Below are 21,478 nucleotides of genomic sequence, written 5' to 3'. Positions count from 1 at the left end.
GAGTGCCACACAGTTGTGATTGTCTGTCTTGTTTATTTGCATTTGAAGTGAGGGGTTGACTGAAATTTAGATCCACAGTCTTTCAAACCTCTACAATGGTTCGCCTTATTGAGACTGAAAAGTGTGTTTCAAAACGTGTTTCTCTTTTGGTTTTTAAGGACAAGAGACATTGTATTGATGATAGATTTAAGACAAAAGAACATTAGTCCAGGTTTGCTTTTTACACGGTCAATAAAAGGTTTCAAAATAAATGCATATGGGAAGAGTTTCTTAATTTCACAGCTTCAAAGAAGGGACTTTTTGTAGAGGGGTTAATGATGTGGACCTGGATCATTGTATACATTTTGGGCTACTGCAAGACTGATTTCATAGGATGAATCCAACGAGAAGAAGACCATTAAGAAGACTATGGGGAAATGCAAGAGTAAAATAGGGACTCAAAGAGAACTGCATGCACACATTTGACCTCGCCTCCGGGAAAGAAAATGGATGCTAGAGAGCATCATTTGAACTTGGCACCAATTGAAATCTGCTTTAAGGATCAGTGAAACAAAAATCAAGGTAAGAAAACACTAGTCCACTCAGACTCTTAAATGATTGCTGATTACATATTTTTTATTTCAATACTTCGGTTTACCAACATAATAATTTTACGATATAGAATACACTTACTCTTAACTTACTCTAATGAGATTCCCACACTTTTTCCCCCCTAACTTTCACCCTTTAGAGTATGTTGGCAATATCGTGTTTCTGGGTCAGGTCAAGTGAGTGACAGCATTTTTCTGCAGTCACAGATGGTCCAGTTATCTTCTCCTGGTCTTCTGCAGTAGCCCAGATGTCTACAAGGTCCAGGACCACAGTCGTGATTTCTTCTGACTCTGCAAGTAAGTGTATGGGACATGCAACTATGTTGTAAGTACATGTTTTACAGTATTAACTTAGAAATCTTTTTGTGTTCATTTTCATAGGTATAAAAAGATCAGCGTCATCAGCCGGAATTGATTCATGTCCAAAGCAATCTCCTATCCTAAACAGGAAAGACTTTGCCAAGTCTCCAGATTTCATTACATCTCTGCGATCAAATGAGTTTACAGTAAGCACACCAAAAATGGTCTGTTCAGAGATTCCAAATGAGAAGAAAATGAAACTAGCCTCTTCAAAGCAATACATCAGCCACCCATCCCTCGTCTCTAAAACCTCTATCTCTTATGACTCTATCAGGACGGAATCAAAAACCTCAAATCCTCCTAGCCTACATTTGTCAATGCCTGAAGTTCAAAATTCTCAGCTAACAAATCGGGACACTAGGACTTCGAGCAGCCCACATGTGATGTTAGATTTGAGCAGAAGCTCTCAGTCTAACACCAATTATGTAAAAGCTCATTGCATGCCATCAACCAGAATATCCACTTTAGAAGACCTTTCCTCTACTTCTGACAGCAGTGTATCCTATTCATCTCTAGACTCATTTGTTCTTGCACAGTCTCCAGTTTCTTCCACTTCAAGATTGGGTTCAAGAGAAAGTAGAAGAAAGAAGCGAAATTCATCTCAACCTTCTCGCACTTCATGTCGTTTTGGTCTGACTGATCTTTTGGAACTGGAGCAAAAGAGAACAGAAGCTCAAAGACATCAGCATGAGCAGTTTATGAGTCAGATGACACACATTGATGAGCGATTAAAGAGTTTACATGGCCTTCACAGCACTATGGCTTCTGGCTTGCAAGGCCTTCACAAAGAGATGATCAATGTTGGTCAAGTTTTAGGTCGAATATTAGAGGTACTTGAAAAGTCTGTTGGTCCACTTCTTTCAGCTAATCAAGCTTCAAGGGAAGTTGAATCTAAAATGCCAGCAATTGACAGATCTGCTGAGAGACCACAAGATACTGAAAGGCTGGCCTCTCCGTTTTTGCCTACTCAAGTAGATTCTTCCCATTGTGCACCCATAGCCGCTTCCCATTGTGCACCCATAGCCGCCTCTGAGGAAACAGCAGCAAGTGGAAGAGTTCAACCAGAGAGCTGATTATCATCTTGCTTGGGCATTACAGTTTTTCTGCTTTGGCAGACTTTTGTGCTCTTTTGCATTAAATATAGATTTGATAAACTGTTGTGGGCGTATTTTTAAATTGAATTCAGTTGCAAAATCTAGTTGTAGTTGATTTGAAAACCTCATTAGTTGCAGGATTCATAGGATTTTTTTTTATTGGTTCCAGGCTAACAGAATGCTGGCACTGAAAGAAGTATGGTACTATTACACAATGTTTCTTAGTCTGGCCTTGATTCTGTGTTGTGGCACAACAGAAGGGCTATGTAGCCATTGGAGGTGCTCCACGTTGTATAGTGGGGTTCAATGTTATACTCTGTTTCCCATTAGTAAGTTGGTGCCTTCAACAGGTTTTACACTGCACACCAGACTAAGGGGTGACATGGCAGTTTGTGGTAGTGGAATTGTAGCCCCAGGTATGCTTACACCCTTTATTTGTTCATCTAAAAGGGAGCAGACCTGTCGGTTTCTCTAAAACTCAAAGGAGATTTGTGTAGATCTGCAGAGATTGGTATTTCTATCATTGCATTTGCTCCATCTAGATGGGGCAGCCTATCTAGGTCCCTTCCCTGAAAATGAACCTGTTGATAGGTTGAGCGGGAAAACATCTGCTCCACTGGCAAACCAGTTTCCCTTCACTGTTCTGTTCCATAAACCCACCTTTTAATTTTCCTATCTTTTGCTGTGTCTAGCTTATCAACTAGAGCCCCAGGCTGTCTAGGCTCATTTGGAAAGTCTGGCGGACGCTTCCTCTGAGAGGAGCAGTATTTTGAATAAAGCTGACCTTGTGATTGGCACTGACTTTGCCCGCAATTTTAATATTTATCCTAGGTTAATTCAGTCAAGAGACTCATCTGTTTGCATAAACCTTTTTTGAAACTTAATGCAAAAAATGCAAATTATGTATTACTGAACTATCATAGGTTATAAAACAATTAAATAAAAAGTGAACAAAGGATAATAACCGGAGATATAGAGATCTCTCAATTGTCGACATACCTATGGCATGTGACCTTCTAATCACAACCGTAATGCACCTGTTTGAACCGCACATTCATGTAACACTGGGGTCTCCTTAGAAGACTGTTGCCCACCTCACCCTTCAGCCAAAGAATTTCACAGGAGTGGGTAATTCAAGCTCCTGGGTGAGATGAATCACACATCACAGCATATAAGGAGGATATAAAAGCTTCCTTTTTTGACAAAAAAAGACAACATAGAGTGGAGAGTGTTTTGAAGAGTTGCCTCTAGACTAGGCTCTGGTGAAATTTCATTTATAAGCCAAACGGGGGTGGATTTTTGTGTCGAGCAGGATTTTACTCTGTTTTGTGCAAAATGTGTCCTTGTGCCAAAAGCACACAAAGACACATTTTCCAATGAAAAGATATTGCAAAAACGCTTACGCCATCATTTAGTGGAATAACACATAATTTCAAGTAATTGTTATGCAATTCATGTAAAGAAATTACGCAAATTCTTTTCAGGCATACTTCACACCAGTAATCTCTATAATCTAATGCTTGAAGCTCTGCATATGTAGACTCTGTAGGATGACTGCATATGAAGGGGTACATATATTTTAGGTAATTTTGTCCACAGGAAAAAGAGAAACCTGTTTGTGTGTCATAATGTGATTGAATAATCTCAATCTGTAATAATGAGACATAAACTATTTAGTGGAGTCAAAGACTTCCAGAACTTAAGTTGATTTTCTGGTTTGAACTGAAAGATATTGTGATACAGGATGAAAAAAATAATCTAAGCCACTGATGTGAAGGAGCCTAGGGCAAGGTTACCGGAGTGCAGCAGGATGACTGTTTTAACTGTGTCTCGGTCAGTGCCAGGCGCTTGTGTTCATGGATGTCAAATAATGCTGAGTACATCCCTATTTTCCTAACACGATATCTAACTTTCTGTAGGAGTTCATACAGAATCAATAGTACATCATACACCAAATAAAGAAGCTATTGCAGCAATGGATAACACTTTCCTAAACCATCCCACTAAACAGTCATGCAGGGTTTTCTAAAATATTAGCAGTATTCAGTCTTTGTGTTAACTGTTATTCTTGGATTAATACAACGCAAATGGCCCGGAAACCTATCATTGAAAGTTTTCAGAGAAAATATGGAAATTTACTTAAGCCTTTATTTGGTATTGGGTATTGCAAGCCTATTTTGAAATTAAGGGACTGATTTAGATCTTGGGGGGGGTCAGGTTACTCTGTCACAACGATGACCGGTAACCCGTCAGCCGAAAATATAAATCCAATTAATTGCTACGTTATTTATATTTCGGTGGACAGGATGTCGGTCTCCTTTGTGATGGAGTAACCTGTCCACCAAGATCTAAATCAGGCCATAAGTGGCTAATGCAGTGCTAATATGGTAATTAAAGTTATATGAAAAATGTAATCTAGTTGGGTAATTTCATGTGTTTTGAATATTTCTTATAAAGTTTATGGCATGTTGATAACTGGAATATTCCAGGTTTAAATATAGAGGATTTATTTTTAATCTAAACAGTTAGGAAAGTTAAACGTAGATTTTTTTTGATTTATTAAAATTGATTTTGGGTTCCTTTAAAGAGAAGATTAGAACTGTTTGTTTTACAATTCTTAAATTGCAAAATAGCCCAGTGACAGTGGACCTGAAAGGGTAGAAATCTAAAACCGTTAGTCAACCCTTTCCAAAAGAATCCTATGATAAGCACCATCATTTTTCTCAAATGAACAAGCAAAGTCTGCCATGCTAAAAATGGTGATTTAAAATGTTTTTTTTTTTTTTTTTTTTTTGAAAACCTTTATTGAGCCTTCACAGTTATTACACAGCTTGTCGCCTACAACCCAACCGGGCCGGCCGCTATGGAGGCGTTAGGTAAATTAACTATTCACTATCACAATACAATTGCACCTGCGGTCGTGAGGTCGTGAAGGTAATGATCCAGAAAGAAATTGTGAAGAAAAAATTGCGCATGGTCCATGCTGAATTAAGAGGTTTTCGTTTTCTGTTTTTCACCTAAAAAAAGAACAGTCAAAACTTCGGGAAATCACATAGCCATCGATACAGGAAACTTAATGCCAGTTAGGTGGAAGCGTACTTCTGAGTCCGAGCCATCAGCACTTTGCACGTCTTGTTAGGTACAGTGTGAGCCTTCCCCTCCGGTATCCCGCCCCCTCCCGGTGTTGCCCCCCTCCATCACTAAGCCCTTCCCGCACATTCATTCTTCTTCGTCTGACTCTAGTGCGTCACCTTCAGGAAGTGGCTCGCAAATCTCACCTCGGTAAATGTTCCATGGGGACCAAACTTTGTTCCACTTGGCCGGACACCCCCTGTTCAAATACACTGCCCGTTCTGTGACCATGGCCCTGTCCATATTGACACACCATTGTGAGGCCTTCGGTAGGTCCGCCACCCCCCAGCGCTGCGCGATATCCCTCTTGGCCATCATCATTCCTAGCGTTACCCAGAGGCGGCCATGCCGGGACAAGTCAGTTGGCTGCCACACATTAAGAAGGCAGCGACGAGGGTCTGGGAGCACTGAGACCTCCAGCACCTGTGATATGGTGCGCATGACCTGACGCCAATAGGTTTGTATAAGGGAGCAGTCCCAGAGTGTGTGGAAGAGTGTGCCCTCCTCCCCGCAGCCCCGTAGGCAGAAGGGGTCAGGGGCTCGCTGTATGCGGTGAAGCAATGTCCTGGTGTAATATGTTCTGTGCAAAACCTTGAGTTGGATGAGTCTCATTCTAGAGGATATGCCCGCTTCCTTAGGGGATGCTAGTGCCTCATTCCATTCATGTTCATCCAACTCCCCCACGTCTTGCTCCCATTTACCCTTAAGAGGCACTAGCGGTTCTGGGGAATTGTTAAGGAGTTTTCGGTAGGTGAGGGAGGTGGCCTTTTCCACCATGTAGTCGGTCAAAAGGCGATCCTCTAGCGGGGACGACTCGGGGAGAGTTGACCCCACCGGAATAACCGCCAGCAGAGCATGGCGAACTTGGACATATCGGTAGGTTTCATGTGGCCCCATGTCGTAGAGTTCCTTCAGGCGGTCAAACGTAATGACAGCCCCACGTTCCCACATGTCCCCCACCGTTGAAATGCCAAGGTCGTCCCAGCGGGAGAACCCCTTGCTGGTCCGAAGGTTGCCCAGGGCACGCGAGTCCCAGAGTGGGGTGAGCTTGGTGATAGTATCTTTCCATCCCAGCGCAGCGGTGGCTGCATGCCAGGTGGCCACCGTGATCTTAGTGGGCCCCTTCAGTGACCTGAGTTTTCGTTTATCGTAAAGCGGGGCCAGCAGGGTACCAGCCCCCAACTGGGCCCGATCCGCCTGGAATGCTGGGTCCGATTGCGATGCGTGCAACCATTGATTGATTGGCCTAAGCTGGGCCGCCCAATAGTAAAGGTGGAGGTTAGGAAGTGCGATGCCACCCTCGTACCAGCCCTTACAAAGCTTGGCGTGAGCAATCCGTGCCGGGCGGTTACTCCATAGCAGACCGGAGACCACCGCCGCTACCCTCTTGAAGTACCTAGGGGGCACAGCAAAGGGGGTATTGTCCAGAATATATAGAAAGCGGGGCAGGGATTTCATCTAGAAGAGGGCTGCCTTCCCCAGCATCGTCAGCGGTAATCCTGCCCAGAAGCTTGCATCTCGCCTGAGGCGGTCCAGTGGTGGCGCTAGGTTCAGTCTTTCGTATTCCGCCGGGTCACCCGTGACGTGAATACCGAGATATTTAAATGATGAACCGGCCAGTCGCAGAGGGCAGTTGGAACCACCCGTTGGTGGGCTGCCCGTCAGGGCATATAATTCGGATTTATTCCAATTGATGGTGTAGCCAGACACCTCTCCGTGGGCATTGCAAATGTGCAAGAGAGCCGGAATGCTGTGTTCAGGATCCGTCAGGTAGACCAGCATATCATCCGCATAGAGCGATATGCGGTCCTCCCAGCCCTCTCTCCATTGAATCCCTTGAAGCAAGGGGGTGGTCCTAATGCGGATCGCCAAGGGCTCTAGCGACAGCGCAAACAGCAGGGGGGAAAGAGGGCAACCTTGTCGGGTGCCGCGCCTGAGCGGAAAGGAGTGCGAAATGTGGGCATTCGCCACCACATGTGCTACCGGCATGGTGTATAGCAGTTTGATCCATGAGATGAAGACAGGACCAAAACCCATGTATTGGAGAACCTCAAAAAGATACGCCCACTCCACCATGTCAAAGGCCATCTTTGCATCAAGGGCCAAGATGGCCGCGGGTTCGCCGATTTCATCCGTTTTAGCCAACACCCCATGCACCCGTCGTAGATTGAGTGAGGTGTTCCTGTGGGGCATGAACCCCGACTGGTCCGGGCGTATAAGGTCAGATAGGTGGGGCATGAGACGATTTGCCAGAAGTTTCGCTAGTATTTTGCTTTCCGCGTTAAGTAAGGATATAGGGCGGTATGAGGAGCATTCCTCCGGGGGCTTACCAGGCTTAGGAATAGCCACGATCGTGGCCGTTCGTTGGTCCAGCGGGAGCACCCCCGTAGCACGACATTCCTCGTACATTCGGAGCAAGTATGGGCTAAGAACAGCAGTGCGGTCTTGAAACCATTCAATTGGGATACCGTTCGGTCCAAGCGCTTTGCCCGTATGGAGGGCCCCAATGGCGATCCGTAGTTCGTCAGCAGTAAAGGGCGCCTCAAGCTCAGTTGCCGCCTCCGGCAACAGTGCCGGGATGGTCAAATCATACAGTGCGCTTTGGGCCGCAATCGCAGTGACGTCCCGTTCCGGGGTGTAGACTTTCTCAAAGTGGGCAGCCAATGCCTCCACTATCCGAGCTGGGTCAGTTTGGATAATTCACTTTTCGTCCTTAACCTGTTGGATCCCCTTGACGCTACCCCCTCTCTTGTCGAGCCAAGCCAACATTTTCCCTGCCTTGTCCCCCATATCATATATTCGGTTTTGTGTGTCAGTGATGTGACCTTGTGTAATGTGCCGAGCATGGTCTGTATATAGGCGCTGGGCCAGCATGAGCGCATGCAATGTGTCATCAGTGGGGTCTGCTTCGTGTGCGGCAGTTGCTTCACGCAGTCGGAGCTCGAGCGCCGAGTGTTCAGCCGCCTGTTCTCGTCTATGTGATGTTATGGAGCTTATGGCTTGCCCCCTCAGGACGGTCTTATAGGCCTCCCATAGCACCTCAGCCGAGGCTGCGGTAGGCTCATTCTCCATGAAGTAATGTGTCGTGGCAGTCTGTAGTGCCTTCCTGACCTTAGGGACCTTAAGATAAGAGGCGTGCATCGGAAAGACGCGGTGGCGTGTGCGTGTTTGTGAGGTAATGGTGAGAGTTAGTGGGGAGTGATCCGAGATGCCCCTAGGGTGTATGAGCACCTCTTCGACGCGTTGTAACCCATCCCCCAACGCCAGGAAGTGGTCAATGCGGGACAGGCTATTATGGACGGTGGAGTGGAAGGTGTACTGTCGCAATGTTGGGTGGACGTGTCGCCATATGTCTATCAGCCCCAGTGCCTCAAGGAACCGCTGAAATCTGGAGGGACCCCTGGGGAGAGTGGTCGCTGGGAACCTGTCGAGTTGTGGGTCAGCAGGGGCATTAAAGTCCCCGCCTAGCAGGGTGTCTCCCTCAGGGAGGGATAGCAAGAATTCGCCCAGGGCAGGCAGCATCACTGAGTGTAATGACGGCGGGATGTATACTGATACTATAGTCAGGGGCGCCCTTCCCATTGACCAATCACTGCCGCGAAACAGCCCTGCGTATCAGTTTTTGTGCCAAGGGTGATAAAAGTGGAGGATTTTCTGAGCAGGATACCCGTGCCCCGGGACCCAGCAGAGAATTCTGAATGGGTCAACATTGTATACCCTCGTCTGTCCAGGGCCTTAGTGGCATTACCCATAAGATGGGTCTCTTGAAGGAGTATGAGGTCAGGTTTATGACGCTTAACCTCTGACAGAACAAGGCCGCGCTTCACTCTATCACCCAGACCGCGCACATTCCATGCCAGAAGCCTGAGGGAGGAGCCGCCCAATCGCGTCTCTCCCGCCTGCATCACGTTAGGGTGTGCATCCACCACCATCGAAACTTAGAGACAGAAACCATCAGTACAGGCCCCACCCCCCCAGCATTGTTCCAGTGAACAGCACAGTACATTCTACGTTTTGTGATCGATATCATGAATCTCCCGTAAAACCAAACAATTCCCACCCCCAACTCCCCCCACCCTGCCTCCCTGCCAAACGGACTCAAAACTGCCCGCCACCCCAACTTAGCAGAGCGCTTATCCCATGTCAGAAACAGAGTACTTGCGCGTCAGGGGAGAGTGTCCCCCAAAGCAGGCGGTCCCTTTGCAGTCCTCGGGTCGTCCGGGCCAGCGTCCATGAACGACTCGGTGAAGAATCAGAAGGGGAGTAAAGTTCAGGCGTAACTCGTTAGTCCCCCGTGGTCATATCATTTGCCTCCAGCAGCTCCCAAGTGGTCCTGTGACGGTGATCCATTCTCGCTGTTCCTGGTTGGAGAACGTGAGCCCCGCCGGCTCTCCCCTCCCGACCTGTTGCGTCGACGGTTGGAGGTGCGGTCCACAGTGCGCCAGCCATCCAGCCATTCCCTGGCATTCTCCGCCGAGTCAAAAAACCAGACCTTCTTGTCCGCCACCACTCTCAGCCGGGCCGGAAATAACATGGAGTACGGCAGGTCTTGGTCGCGAAGTGACTTCTTAACTTCGAGGAATGTTCTCCTCTTACGGGTGACTTCCGCCGTGTAGTCAGGAAAGAACGAAATCCATGAATTCTGGATTTGGATGGGTGGTGCCACCCTGGCTGCTTGGAGGACCGCATCACGGTCTCTGAAGTTGAAGAGTCTCGCCAGGATGGGGCGTGGGGCGGCCCCCGGAGTAGGCGTCCCTCCCGGGACCCGGTGGGCCCGCTCCACTGTAAAAAAGTTGGACAGTCCCTTCGGGGCCAGCTTAGACTTTATAAGGTCTTCAACGTATAGGTCCATGGCCCCCTTTGTTTCAGACTCCGGAACCCCCAAGATACGGACGTTGTTGCGTCTGGAACGCCCCTCCTGGTCATCCAGCTTACTTTTCAGAAGTTTATTGTCCGCCTGCAGCCTCTCCATTGCCACTTGTAGGTCGGAGACGTCTTCTATTAAAGATTTAGTCACCACCTCCACCTGCTTCACTCTTTCGCCCATTTTCTGGAGGTCAGCTCTGATAAGGGTAACCTCCACCGCGGTCGAGCCCACCGTGGCCTGTACCTGCTCCAGCGCTCGTAGTACATCGTCCAGCGTGGCTTTTTTAGCACCGTCGTTGTCAGCGCCCTTCCCCAGTGATCTGCGCTGCTCAGGCTGGGTGGACGACTGGTTGTCGTAGGCATATTTCCCTAGCTTCGCCTGAGCAGCGGTCTGCCGCTGCCCCTTCCCCGCCATTTCTGTCCAGTGAGACAAGGTTTATAATGGAGCGGGCCGGAGGTCCGTAGCTTTCCGCGGGGGGGAAGGGTATGCAGGGGGGCCCAGAATGGGTGCGGGCCAGAGATCGCTGATGCTGGTATAGTGCCGCCGATTGCCGCGGGGCTGTGGCGGCTTCGGCTAGGCCAAGCAAAATGGCGACTGGTGCTGCACAGGTCCTCCGGCTTGTGTCGAGCGCAGCCAAGGGGCACAGCTGCCTAGCGTCACTGGGTACGCAGCGTGAAGGATGGAGCGTGCGGCGGGGAGGATCACCAGCCAGGAATGTCGGGCAGTGGCGTCGTCGGCTACTTCCGGATAGCTGCGCCGGGGAGGGTGAACTTCCGCCCGGCCTCAGGATTCACTCGACACCGATGCTCGCCTCGTGTCACCAGGCCTGTCTTCCACGAGGGACGTAGATGAAGTTTCGCCCCGATACCGGGGTCCAAGCGCTCCCAAATTTTCTGTGCCGGCGCCGTTCGGTCACCGCACCCAGGACACCCTCTTCGGACTGAGCAGTGAGCGGATAGGCATGCGGATTGATGCGGGAAGCCGCCTCGCTACGGGAGCCTCTCTAGGTTGCTGCCGCCATCATCGGCTGCTAGCCACGCCCCCTGATTTAAAATGTTTACTGTATTTGAGTGTTTATTAATCTGTCCATCTAAACCGAATTATCAGTGCAAATAATAAACTCCTAAAAGGGGATCTATCATTATCAGATTTCCACAGCCCAATAGACCTGACAAAATGAACAGTCTACATGTTGTCTATGAACTCTTAAATTACTTGGATTTTCTTACCAAGCCGATTTAAATCAAGAGAACAGGAACCTGCAGAAAACTAAAATGAAGCAAGTCATTCCATACCTTACTCTTCATTTCTAATTTGAAGTATTAAGAAAAACCTGGAGGGCCAGTGGAACAACTATTAAAGTTATTAACAAAATTAGCCTCTGATGCGCTAGAATTATTTTAAAAAGTTTTTAGTGATGAGGGTGATTTTAATATTGACATTCTCCTAGTACCGTAATGTGGCAGATTGTATTTATGAAGCAAGTTTTCAAAATAAAACTAATAAATATTACAGTTTAAACATTATCCCAAAGTAATTACGTACCAAACTAGATGAAGTAAAGAATTTGATTATTTTCTTGCTTTCATAAGACAAACAAAAGCTTTATTCACAAACTAGCTCAGGGAATTTCAAATTTCTAAGCCGCTGTAATATCTACAATGAATGGGAGTTATTTGAAGCACCTAATTAATATTGAATAAGATGTGGATTTTATTTGCCCAACCTTATGCACTAGTGAAGCATAACTAAGGATGCCATTCATTTTGTAGGCTTTGATGTCCTGAGCTAAATTATAACCTCCATAGAATAAGCTAAATATTTTCATCCATAGCCTAATACTTCACTCCAAAAGGAGTGCTTTTTAGCTTAAGGTAAGTGATGACTTTGCCTTATATATGATCGGTTGTAAACCTTTCCAACTGTGCTCCCTCAAATCAAATAAATGTTGTCTTGCCTCAAGCATTATTATGATCTATTTTTCAGTGATTCACTCGGTCACTTATCAAAAATCTTCTACAATGTTTTAAGTCAATTGGTGTTCTTTCCCAAAGTATTATTAGCATATATAATTTAACACAGTCCAGTCATTTCTTAGTTTAAGGGTGGCAGGTGGAAAATTAGATGACGTTGATTTTGTTTAAGAAGTCCACTATGCACAAATTGATTGGCAAAGCTGCAAGATCTAATCTTCCTTGACTTAGTTCGACATTTGTTTTTGAAGGAAAGGCCATTTTGGCTTGGTTATTCTTGTTCAATTGTAAGTGTTGGATTGAAGGTAATGATGAGATTGTGTAGGTCCCTATGTACCATAAGAATTTGCAACTCAAAGCAGAAGCTGCAAAAAACACCCAAAACAAGTAAAAAATGGTGTGCTCCCAAAAACAGTGATTTGTGAACAAGGGCACATCATGAGAATTGTGTTAATAGTTGACACTCCTTCTAATTAGTGTTTGATTTAGATGAAGGTCAATAACTTGATTCAAAGAACACAAGACAGTGTTTTGGCTATATATGATAGACATCCCCTCTCTCTCATATATTTTCTACTGGTGGTCACCAGTAGTATAGTTCGGACCTTGTTTCTGTTATCTATTCAAAAGCATTTTTTCTTTTTCCAATATCTTTGGCGCAGTTCGGGGTGATTTGTCAAGCGGGGGCCGAGAAAAAGGGGGAGCCCAAAATGTGTTTTCTCCTCGTTAATTTTAGTAGGAAACTTGAGACACAGCTACAGTCCAAACTGTTGAACAGAATTGCACCAAATTTTGCAAAAAGGTAGCTCTTGGTTCAGAAATCACTCTATTTGTTAACTGGTGTAGATCCGTTCAGTAGTTGCTGAGAAATGTAAACATTTCTCAGATATCCATATATCAACAGGAAGCGATCTGATTGGCTACCAACAGTTCCAACCAGGAAGTGTTGACAGTCATCTTGTGACTCTGTTGAACCGAGTCACAAGAAAAAAGGTAAAAAAGGAATTAAAAACAAGAAAAGGGTGCAGGGTCTAAACCCCCTAGTCCTGTTCAAAGGGTCCCACAGGGAGCCCCTGGGGCAAAATAAGCCTTGTTTTTTTCCCAATTTTTGGCAGTCGCAAAAAAAAAATAAAAGCATGGCCTTCTGCCCTTTGTTTTCTTTAAGCCCCTGGCCGACGGCAACGCTACCTCCCCAGTGCTGCGAACGACCGTTGGCCGACCGGCCAGCGCTCGTTATTCGAACGTTCAGTACTGGGTGCTGAACGTTCGACGCAGCTAAGGTGTTAAAAAGAAAATGTCATGGGGGCTCTTATCCCCCACACAGCCCCGGGGACTGCCACCTCCCCAGGGCTATCTTCAAAAATGAAGTGTGGGCGGGGGCTCAAGCCCACCCTCATAGCCCCAGGGACCACAACCTCCTTGGGGCACAAATCACGTTCATGCGGGAGTCTACTGCGGAGCACAGGCCCTGGGGATCACAACCTCACTGTGGCTAGGAGAAGGTGGGAGAGGGCCAGCACGGCCCCCCCTCCAGGAGCCCTCCATGGCCCTGGGGACCACCAACCCCTGGCTCCAGCACCCGGGACATTTCCGTTTGCTATGGCATGGCGGGAGCTTAGCCCCCCTCCTTCAAAATAATTTTTTAAACCAGGAATGGCCCTAGGGGTTGGGGTCCCCGGGGCCCAACATTTTCAAAGGATGGGGTGGGCACACAGCAACCTTCTTAAAATAGAAAAAAAGGAAGCCAGCAACTCACTGGAGTACCCGCCCCCTTTCTCCATTACTCTGCAAACGCACCTCCTGGCGCGCTCTTGGTTGGAAGAAGAAGTCCCCTTCGATGCAGAGGATCATTGGGGGCAACTAGCCCACTTGTTACCTCCAGTAATCCCTACATAGTGGGATTGCTGAGAGGTGGTCCGAGTCCATGCCCCTTTTTACACCACCGCCTTTTGGTGGACTGCTGGTGTGGCGATGAGGCCCCCTTGTGTCCTAAGGACCTCAGGACTTCATCCTCAAAGCAGCAGTGCACCAGGGGACGCGTTTGCAGAATGTTGTAAAAATGGGGCGTCACCTCTGACCATCTCTGAGCAATCCAGCTGTGTGGGGCTTATTGGAGGTAACAGGAGGGCAAGTTGGCCCTCAGGGACCCTCAAGAGGCAAGGGGACTTCATCCCCCTACCAAGAGCATGCCAGGAGTGCGTTTGCAGAGTGGTGGAGAAAGGGGGCTTGGCCTGCAACCACCTCTCAGCCATCCCACTGTCATTTGAGATGTATCAGTGATGTCACTGACCATGTCGTGAGTGATGTAATATGTGAGGTCATAAGCAGTACATTGCGGGGGCTAACTATAACAGCTGAACTTCTCTGGTTCTCTGTGAGTGAAATATTAAACTAACTAACGTCCCTCTAACCTGTGTTTTCTCCGTGAAATTTGTAAGGTTTTTAAAATGCTAATTCCTAACTATAATGTCACTGAAACCTGTTTTTTTCTGTGAAAAAAAATATATATTCATTCTATCTCCATCCATCATAGTTTAACAAGAAGCCATTTGAAACCAATCGGCGACAGGAATGGACTAACAAGTAACAGAAGGGGCTTCACAAAATGTAGCTCTTGCTGAGCATGTCAGTTTGGAATTAATCAAACAACCTACACAACATTGGATGGAGAAAGGACCATACAGGGTAGAATCGCATGCGAGACTGAGTTCGCTGTATATGCATTAAACTGCATCTGCAACAACAATTATGTGGGTAGCACCATTGAGAAACTGAAACTACAAATATTACAATGCATGCCATTAGAAATGGAGATAGGAGTTACCCCATGGCTAATCACTTTGAAAGTGAACACAATCACTCCCTGAAAGGATTTGAATACTTTGGGATGAAACATATAACAAAAGATGCGAGAGGAGGGAACAGGCGAGAGGGATTTGAAGAAAGAGGAGTCAAAATTGATTATCTCGATGCGCACAGAGGTCCCGAAGGGCCATAACACAGATGCTGAGCTCCATGTACATCTTTAATAATTCGGAGTAATTCAGATGGAGGTGATTCCCCCTCCTTAATTTGCAAGGACTCCTAATATACAAAGAGAAGTTCATTTATTGAAATTGTTGGCTGAATCTTAGAGAGAACTCTGTCTTGAGGCATAGAATATTACATTTGGATAATGGTTATGCTGTAGTCGTGGTCATATGAATTACTGTACAAAAGTATATATTTCAACTCACTCACAGATTATGGAGTGGAAAGAAGATATCCCCTATAAGATACTTTTCTAAAGTGTAGAGCCCGTAATTTGAACCTTTTGAATTGATTATAATGGGGAGGGTCATATGACCTGTGTATGCACTAGCACTTTATTTAAATGTAAAGGCATTAGCACCTTATTGAGGATCTTTATTTCAGGTTATGAGCAGTAGTTTGATAAAACATCTCAACAATGTGTGGGATTTCAACTATGAATTTTGAAGTGACTATAACTTCTATGACCAGTGTATACACTAGCACTGTAATGGATTAATTACAGCCTGAGTAAGCATTAACACTTTATTGAGGATTATTATACTAGATCATGGATTGAAAATATGGAAAAGCTGATTTAGAAAATGTAAACGAGTACTGTAGCACATGTCACTTTATGGAAAATAGGGCAATATATCCCATCAATGAATTGAGCAAGCCTTCTTTCTTACCTATTGTAGGCACTAGCAACTCATTAGGTCCTGCCATTACCATGTTATGTGCACTAGATTGATTTGTAAGAATATTTAGCACTTTACTTAAAACATAAGCGTACTCTAGCACACGCCACTTCATAGAGAACAATGCAAAATGACACCCCTTTAGTGAAATGCATAAGTCCAGTTTCTTCCCTTTGTAGCACAAACATCATCATTAGGTGCTGCCTTTAGTATATTACGTGCAACACATTAGTTAGAAAGAATAATGAAAAGGTGAACAGAATGATTGGAAGAAGTAAAATAACTGGGAGTAGTTAAGCACGAGTCACTTGAACGAAAGGCAAAAAAGAGAACACATATACAACGTGGGAGTTTTCATAATGAATAGGAATGCTACTATAATGATTGTGTTTAAACGTTCAATGGAACGATGAAATAGCGGAGCTTGAAATAAGTTAATTACAAAAGAAAAATAATTCATGGTACTGTGTGTCATGTAGGGGTATATGAGTTATGTTGATAAAAGCGTTTACATGCCAGTGCTCAACTGGACATGAAAAGAGCAAACGGACATTCAAAAAGAGTTGCTCAGCCTTACTGTGGTGTAACTTGAGGCCCAGTAGAAGGGGGAAGCTGAAACGGGTCCACCTGGGAGATGATTTGTTTGTTTATCTTGCACTTTAAATGAACTTTACTTTCGGAACTTTGTGAAAAATAAAAAATAATAAAAGGGAGATACTCACGGAGGAGGAGTCTGAGGAGTTTTTGTGCCTCCGTATCACAGGTCCTGAAGGACAACAACGCAGTATCACAGGTCGTGAAGGACGACAACGTTCTATATATCTCAACAGTTGCAGGGACGTTCTAGTTGGGCTCAGATTTGACTTGTCCTAAACCATAGAAATTCAGCAGTTATAACTACCTGAGCTAACTAGAACTTACGCACACAATGCATTGTTTATGAGCTCACATATTACATCACTCATGACATGGTCAGTGATATCACTGACATCTCAAATTACATCACTGATGACACCATCTAGTGAGTATACGTATTGATTGTTAAACATACAAAGTAAGCTACTACAAAAGTTACGTTAGTATACTTGGTGTACCACTAATGAGTGATACTATTGAGTGATACTATTTCTAATATACATTATGTGAGTGACTGTATCTGTGTGTGGGTGGGTGTCTGAGTGGTTGTATTGGTGAGTGAGTGGATGTGTAATTGGCTGTATGGGTTAGTGTGTGAATGTGGGTGCTTGTATGGATGTGTAAATGGATGTGTAAGTGGTTGTGAGGGGTGCAAGAGCATGAGTAAATGGCTGTGTTGAGAAGCTTTTTGGATGAGTGAGTGGGTGTGTGTGTCTGCATAGGTAAGTGGCTGTGTGAGTAGCTGTATGGGTGTGGCTATGTGGCTGGCTGTACTGGTGAGTGACAGGTTGTATGAGTAGCTGTATGTACGAGTGACTGGTTGTGTGAGTGGCTGTGTGAGTGACTGGATGAGTGGTTGTTGGAGTATTTTATGGATTTATGTACGAGTATGTGGGTGGGTGAGATATATATATTATATATGTGTGTGAGTAGTTCTGTGGATGATGTCATCAGTGATATCATCAGTGATGTCACTGACCAGGTCATAAGCAGTGCATTGCAGGGGCGTAAGTTATAATTAGCTTAGGTAACTATAATTGCTTAATTTCTATGGTTTTGTACGAGTGAAATCGGAGCCTACTATAACGTCCCTGTAACCTTTTGTCCCCATTGAATTTCAACTTATTTCAAAAAGTTATTTCCTAACTATAACTGCACTGTAACCTTTGAATTTTTTAAAGTAAATTTCTAAGGTTTTTTAAAATGTTTTTTCTTTACTGTAACCAGTACATTTTGACAGTGCATGAGAATCTCAGTAGGTCTGTGAGTGGGTGTGAGAATGCCTGAGTAGGTCTGTTAGTGGGTGTGTGGGTGTGTGGGAGTTGCTGCATAAGTCTCTTACTGGGTGTGTGCGTGGGTCTCTTGAGTGGCTATCTGGGTGGGTGCATGAGTACCGAAGTGGATCTGTGTGTGGGTGTCAATTTCTGAGTTGGTTTGCGAGTGCCTCTATAAGTGTTTGTCATTCTGTGAGTGAGTGCATGAGTGTCTGAGTGGGTCTGTTTGTGGGTGTGTGAGTGAGTATTTCTGTGAATGCCTGCATTAGTGACTGGGTATGTCAGTGGGCACATGAGTGAGTAGTATGTGAGTGAGTGTGTGTCTCTGAGCAGATCTGTGAGTGCATGAGTCTCTGAGTGGGTCTATGAGTGAGTCTGAGTGAATATATGAGTGGGTGAATTAGTCACTGAGTGGGTCTCTTAGTGTGTGTGTGTGTGTGTGTGTGTGTGTTTGTATCAGTGGGTCTGTCAGTAGGGGTGTAGGTGTGTGAGTAGCTATTTGGGTCTGAGTGGGTATGTGATTTCTTGTTTGGGGAGTAGATGTGAGTGGCTGTGTGGATCTGTAAGTGGGTGTTTGAGTGGCTTTGTGGTTATTATTGAAATGGGAGCATGGAGACTAGACCACAAATGCAGCTGGTTTACCATTTTTCTGATTGTCTCCTCCTATGCTTCCAGCATTGTCTGCATTTCAGGTACTGTGTTTTCTTTTTCATGAAGCACTCCATGAGAGTGCATGTATTTTCCAGCTGTCAACTTGGTGTGCTTGTCTTCCCACCCTTAGCGCTACATGTTTTCTCTCTCCCATGTTCTGCTGTCCCTCCATGTTCCATTTTGTTGTCTCACACCTGAGTACTTCTGCCCCCACTCTCCCTGGTCTTGCGCATCCTCCACCCACTCCCCAAGCATGCATTTATATCTTGCACTCCATGTTAGTCTCCCTTCCCGGTGTGCTTATTTATCGTCTCCATAAAGATTCTATCCACCTGTTGTTGCTTTTTTCCCCATTCACCATCTCCTTCCGTTCTTGCTTAATATCTGTCCACCCCGACTCCATTCCTGCCATTGCTACTATTGCTTTTTCTCTGCCTACCCACTCTCTGGTCCCTTCATTGACACTCTTACTTTTTCCCTTACTCCCTCCATTGTGACTGGTCTTAGCTTTGTGAACCCTTTCTCAATTGCCACTTTTGCTTTTATCCCTCTGTTTATGCTATTGCTTTTTCCCCATCTCCCTTCATTTCTGTTGTTTATTTTTCCCCCTGGGCCTGCTCTTAAACCAATGGAAGAGGGGGCTGCGCAGACCCCCTCCCTGGGTTGATGTCTGCCCCAGGGACTCCAACCCGGACCATGCCAAGTCAAGTCAAGTCAAAGAATTTATATAGCGCACTACATACCCAGAGGGTCTCAAGGCGCTTAGGGAGGGGAGGAGGATTACTTGTCAAATATCCACGTTTTAAGTTGCTTTCTGAATGCTAGGTGGTTCTGGGTAAGGCGAAGGTAAGTGGGGAGTGAGTTCCATGTTTTAGCAGCCAGGTATGAGAAGGATCTGCCTCCCATGGTGGTCTTGTTGATGCGAGGTACAGTGGCGAGGGCTTGGCTGGAAGAACGTAGTTGGCGGGAGGGGGTGTAGAAGGACAGTCGTGAGTTGAGGCATTCTGGTCCGATGTCGTAGAGTGATTTGTGTGCGTGGGTTAGCAGTCGGAAAGTGATCCTCTTATTGACGGGTAGCCAGTGGAGGTCTTTCAGGTGGCCAGAGATGTGTTCGTTGCGCGGGATGTCTAATATGATCCTGGCTGAGGCGTTTTGGATTCGTTGGAGTTTCTTCTGGAGTTTAGCGGTAGTACCTGCGTAGAAGGTGTTTCCGTAGTCCAGTCGGCTCGTGACCAGAGCATGGGTGACTGTTTTTCTGGTTTCGGTGGGGATCCAGCGAAATGTTTTTTTGAGCATGCGGAGAATGTTGAAGCAGGATGAGGATACGGCGCTGACTTGTCTGTTCATTGAGAGTGAAGAATCCAGGATAACGCCTAGGTTCCGTGCGTGGTCTGTCGGGATGGGTGCTTTTCCAAGGGCTTCCGGCCACCAAGAGTCTTCCCATGCAGAGGGGGATGTACCTAAGATGAGGACTTCTGTTTTATCTGAGTTCAGTTTCAGACGGCTGTGTTTCATCCATTCGGCAACTTCTTTCATTCCTTCGTGTAGGTTAGTTTTGGCGGTGCTGGGGTCATTGGTGAGAGAAAGGATCAGTTGAGTGTCATCCGCGTAAGAGATGATGTTGAGGTTGTGTTGGCGGGCGATGGCCGCGAGGGGGCTCATGTATACGTTGAAGAGGGTGGGACTGAGTGAGGATCCTTGTGGTACGCCACAGATGACTTCAGTGGCCTCGGACTTGAATGGTGGAAGGCGGACTCTCTGGGTTCTTCCGGTGAGGAACGAGGTGATCCATTCAAGTGCTTTTCCTTGTATTCCGATGTTTCTGAGGCGTTGTAAAAGGGTGCTGTGGCAGACTGTGTCGAAGGCTGCAGAGAGTTTGAGGAGGATGAGGGCGACTGTGTCTCCATTGTCCAGTAGAGTTCGAATGTCGTCTGTTGCTGCGATGAGGGCGGTCTCAGTGCTGTGTTTTGCTCGGAAGCCAGATTGTGAGGAGTCGAGGGATTTGTTGGCTTCGAGGAAAGCGGCGAGCTGGTTGTTGACAGCTTTCTCGATTACTTTGGCCGAGAATGGAAGGAGCGAAATGGGGCGGTAGTTTTTGAGTTCCGTGGGGTCCGCTGTGGGTTTTTTCAGAAGGGTGGTGAGTTCAGCGTGTTTCCAGCTTTCCGGGAAGGTGGCGGAGTTGAAGGAGCAGTTGATGACATCTCGGAGGTTCGGTGCTATGACGGAGTCTGCTTTGTTGAAGATGTGGTGAGGACATGGGTCTGTGGGGGATCCGGAGTGGATGGAGTTCATCAGGCGGATGGTGTCCTCAGTGGAGATTGGGTTCCAGTCGTTGAGGGTGTTCAAGGGGGGAGAATGTTCAGCATATGGTTGGGTGGGTTGGTCTCCGGGTTGGTTGTCGAAGCTGTTGTGGATGTCTGCAATTTTGTTGTGGAAGAATGAGGCTAGGGAGTCGCAGAGGGCTTGAGAGGGGGTGATGTCGTTGGAGTTGGCCGAGGGATTGGTAAATTCCTTGACGATGTTGAAAAGTTCCTTGCTGTTGTGGGCGTTGTTGTCAAGTCGATCCTTGAATGCTGTTTTCTTGGCCTTTCGGATTAGTTGGTGGTGTGTGCGGGTGGCGTTTTTGAAGGCGTCCTTGGTGCTAGTGGTTGGGTCTTTTTTCCAGGCCTTTTCAAGGGAGCGGCAGAGTTTCTTGGACTTCTTAAGATCATCGTTGAACCATGAGGCCTTCTTGCTGCCACTATTCCCTGGGTGCCCTGGCACCCAGTTACCCCTGTTGGCGGACCACGGGGGAAGCTTCAAGGCCCGCTGCCCCAGCAGGCTCCCTGCCTCCTGCGGGTCCCAGAATCACTGCTGCATGCAGAGTGCTGCTGGACCGAACGCTCCCTTCATGCAGGAGCAATAGTTTAATCTCTTTCCCAGCCCGCATGTTTTTGGGCAGGGGAAGATATTAAACCTTTGCTTCCAGCTTCTGCCCGCAGGAACCGAGTGTTTGCTTTTGCTTGGTGGGAGCTGTCAACTTCTGCCAAGCAAAAGCAAACCGCTGTGTCCCGAAGGTGGGACTACCAGGACATGGAAGGAGCCGTACCTGGGGGGTGGTGGTCCTCAGAGCCAAATATGGCTCCACGAAAGGGGCCATGTAGACCCAGTAATTTCTTTTCTTTTCAGGGCCTGACCTGAGGAGGTGGTGG

At 46.5% G+C, this 21,478-nt stretch overlaps 1 protein-coding gene across 2 annotated transcripts in view; it reads left to right on the top strand.

The window, feature by feature from the left end:
- The window catches only part of LOC147690316 (homeobox protein SIX4-like), a 112,222-nt gene that overhangs the window by 77,323 nt on the left and 13,421 nt on the right, over positions 1-21,478 (top strand). The window contains exon 3 of one of the 2 annotated variants that reach the window (XM_086937953.1): positions 972-2,095. The exons of the other annotated variant lie outside the window; for it this stretch is intronic. Coding sequence (XP_086794079.1) covers positions 972-2,023 — 1,052 coding nt within the window. The 3' untranslated portion in view covers positions 2,024-2,095. Of the gene's footprint in view, positions 1-971; positions 2,096-21,478 lie in introns of those variants that run through there. 2 annotated transcript variants of the gene reach the window in all.

The sequence above is a fragment of the Lissotriton vulgaris genome, chromosome 9 (assembly GCF_964263255.1).
Source record: "Lissotriton vulgaris chromosome 9, aLisVul1.2, whole genome shotgun sequence".
NCBI classification, from domain to species: Eukaryota; Metazoa; Chordata; class Amphibia; order Caudata; family Salamandridae; genus Lissotriton; species Lissotriton vulgaris.
This window is presented reverse-complemented; position numbering and strand designations above follow the sequence as displayed.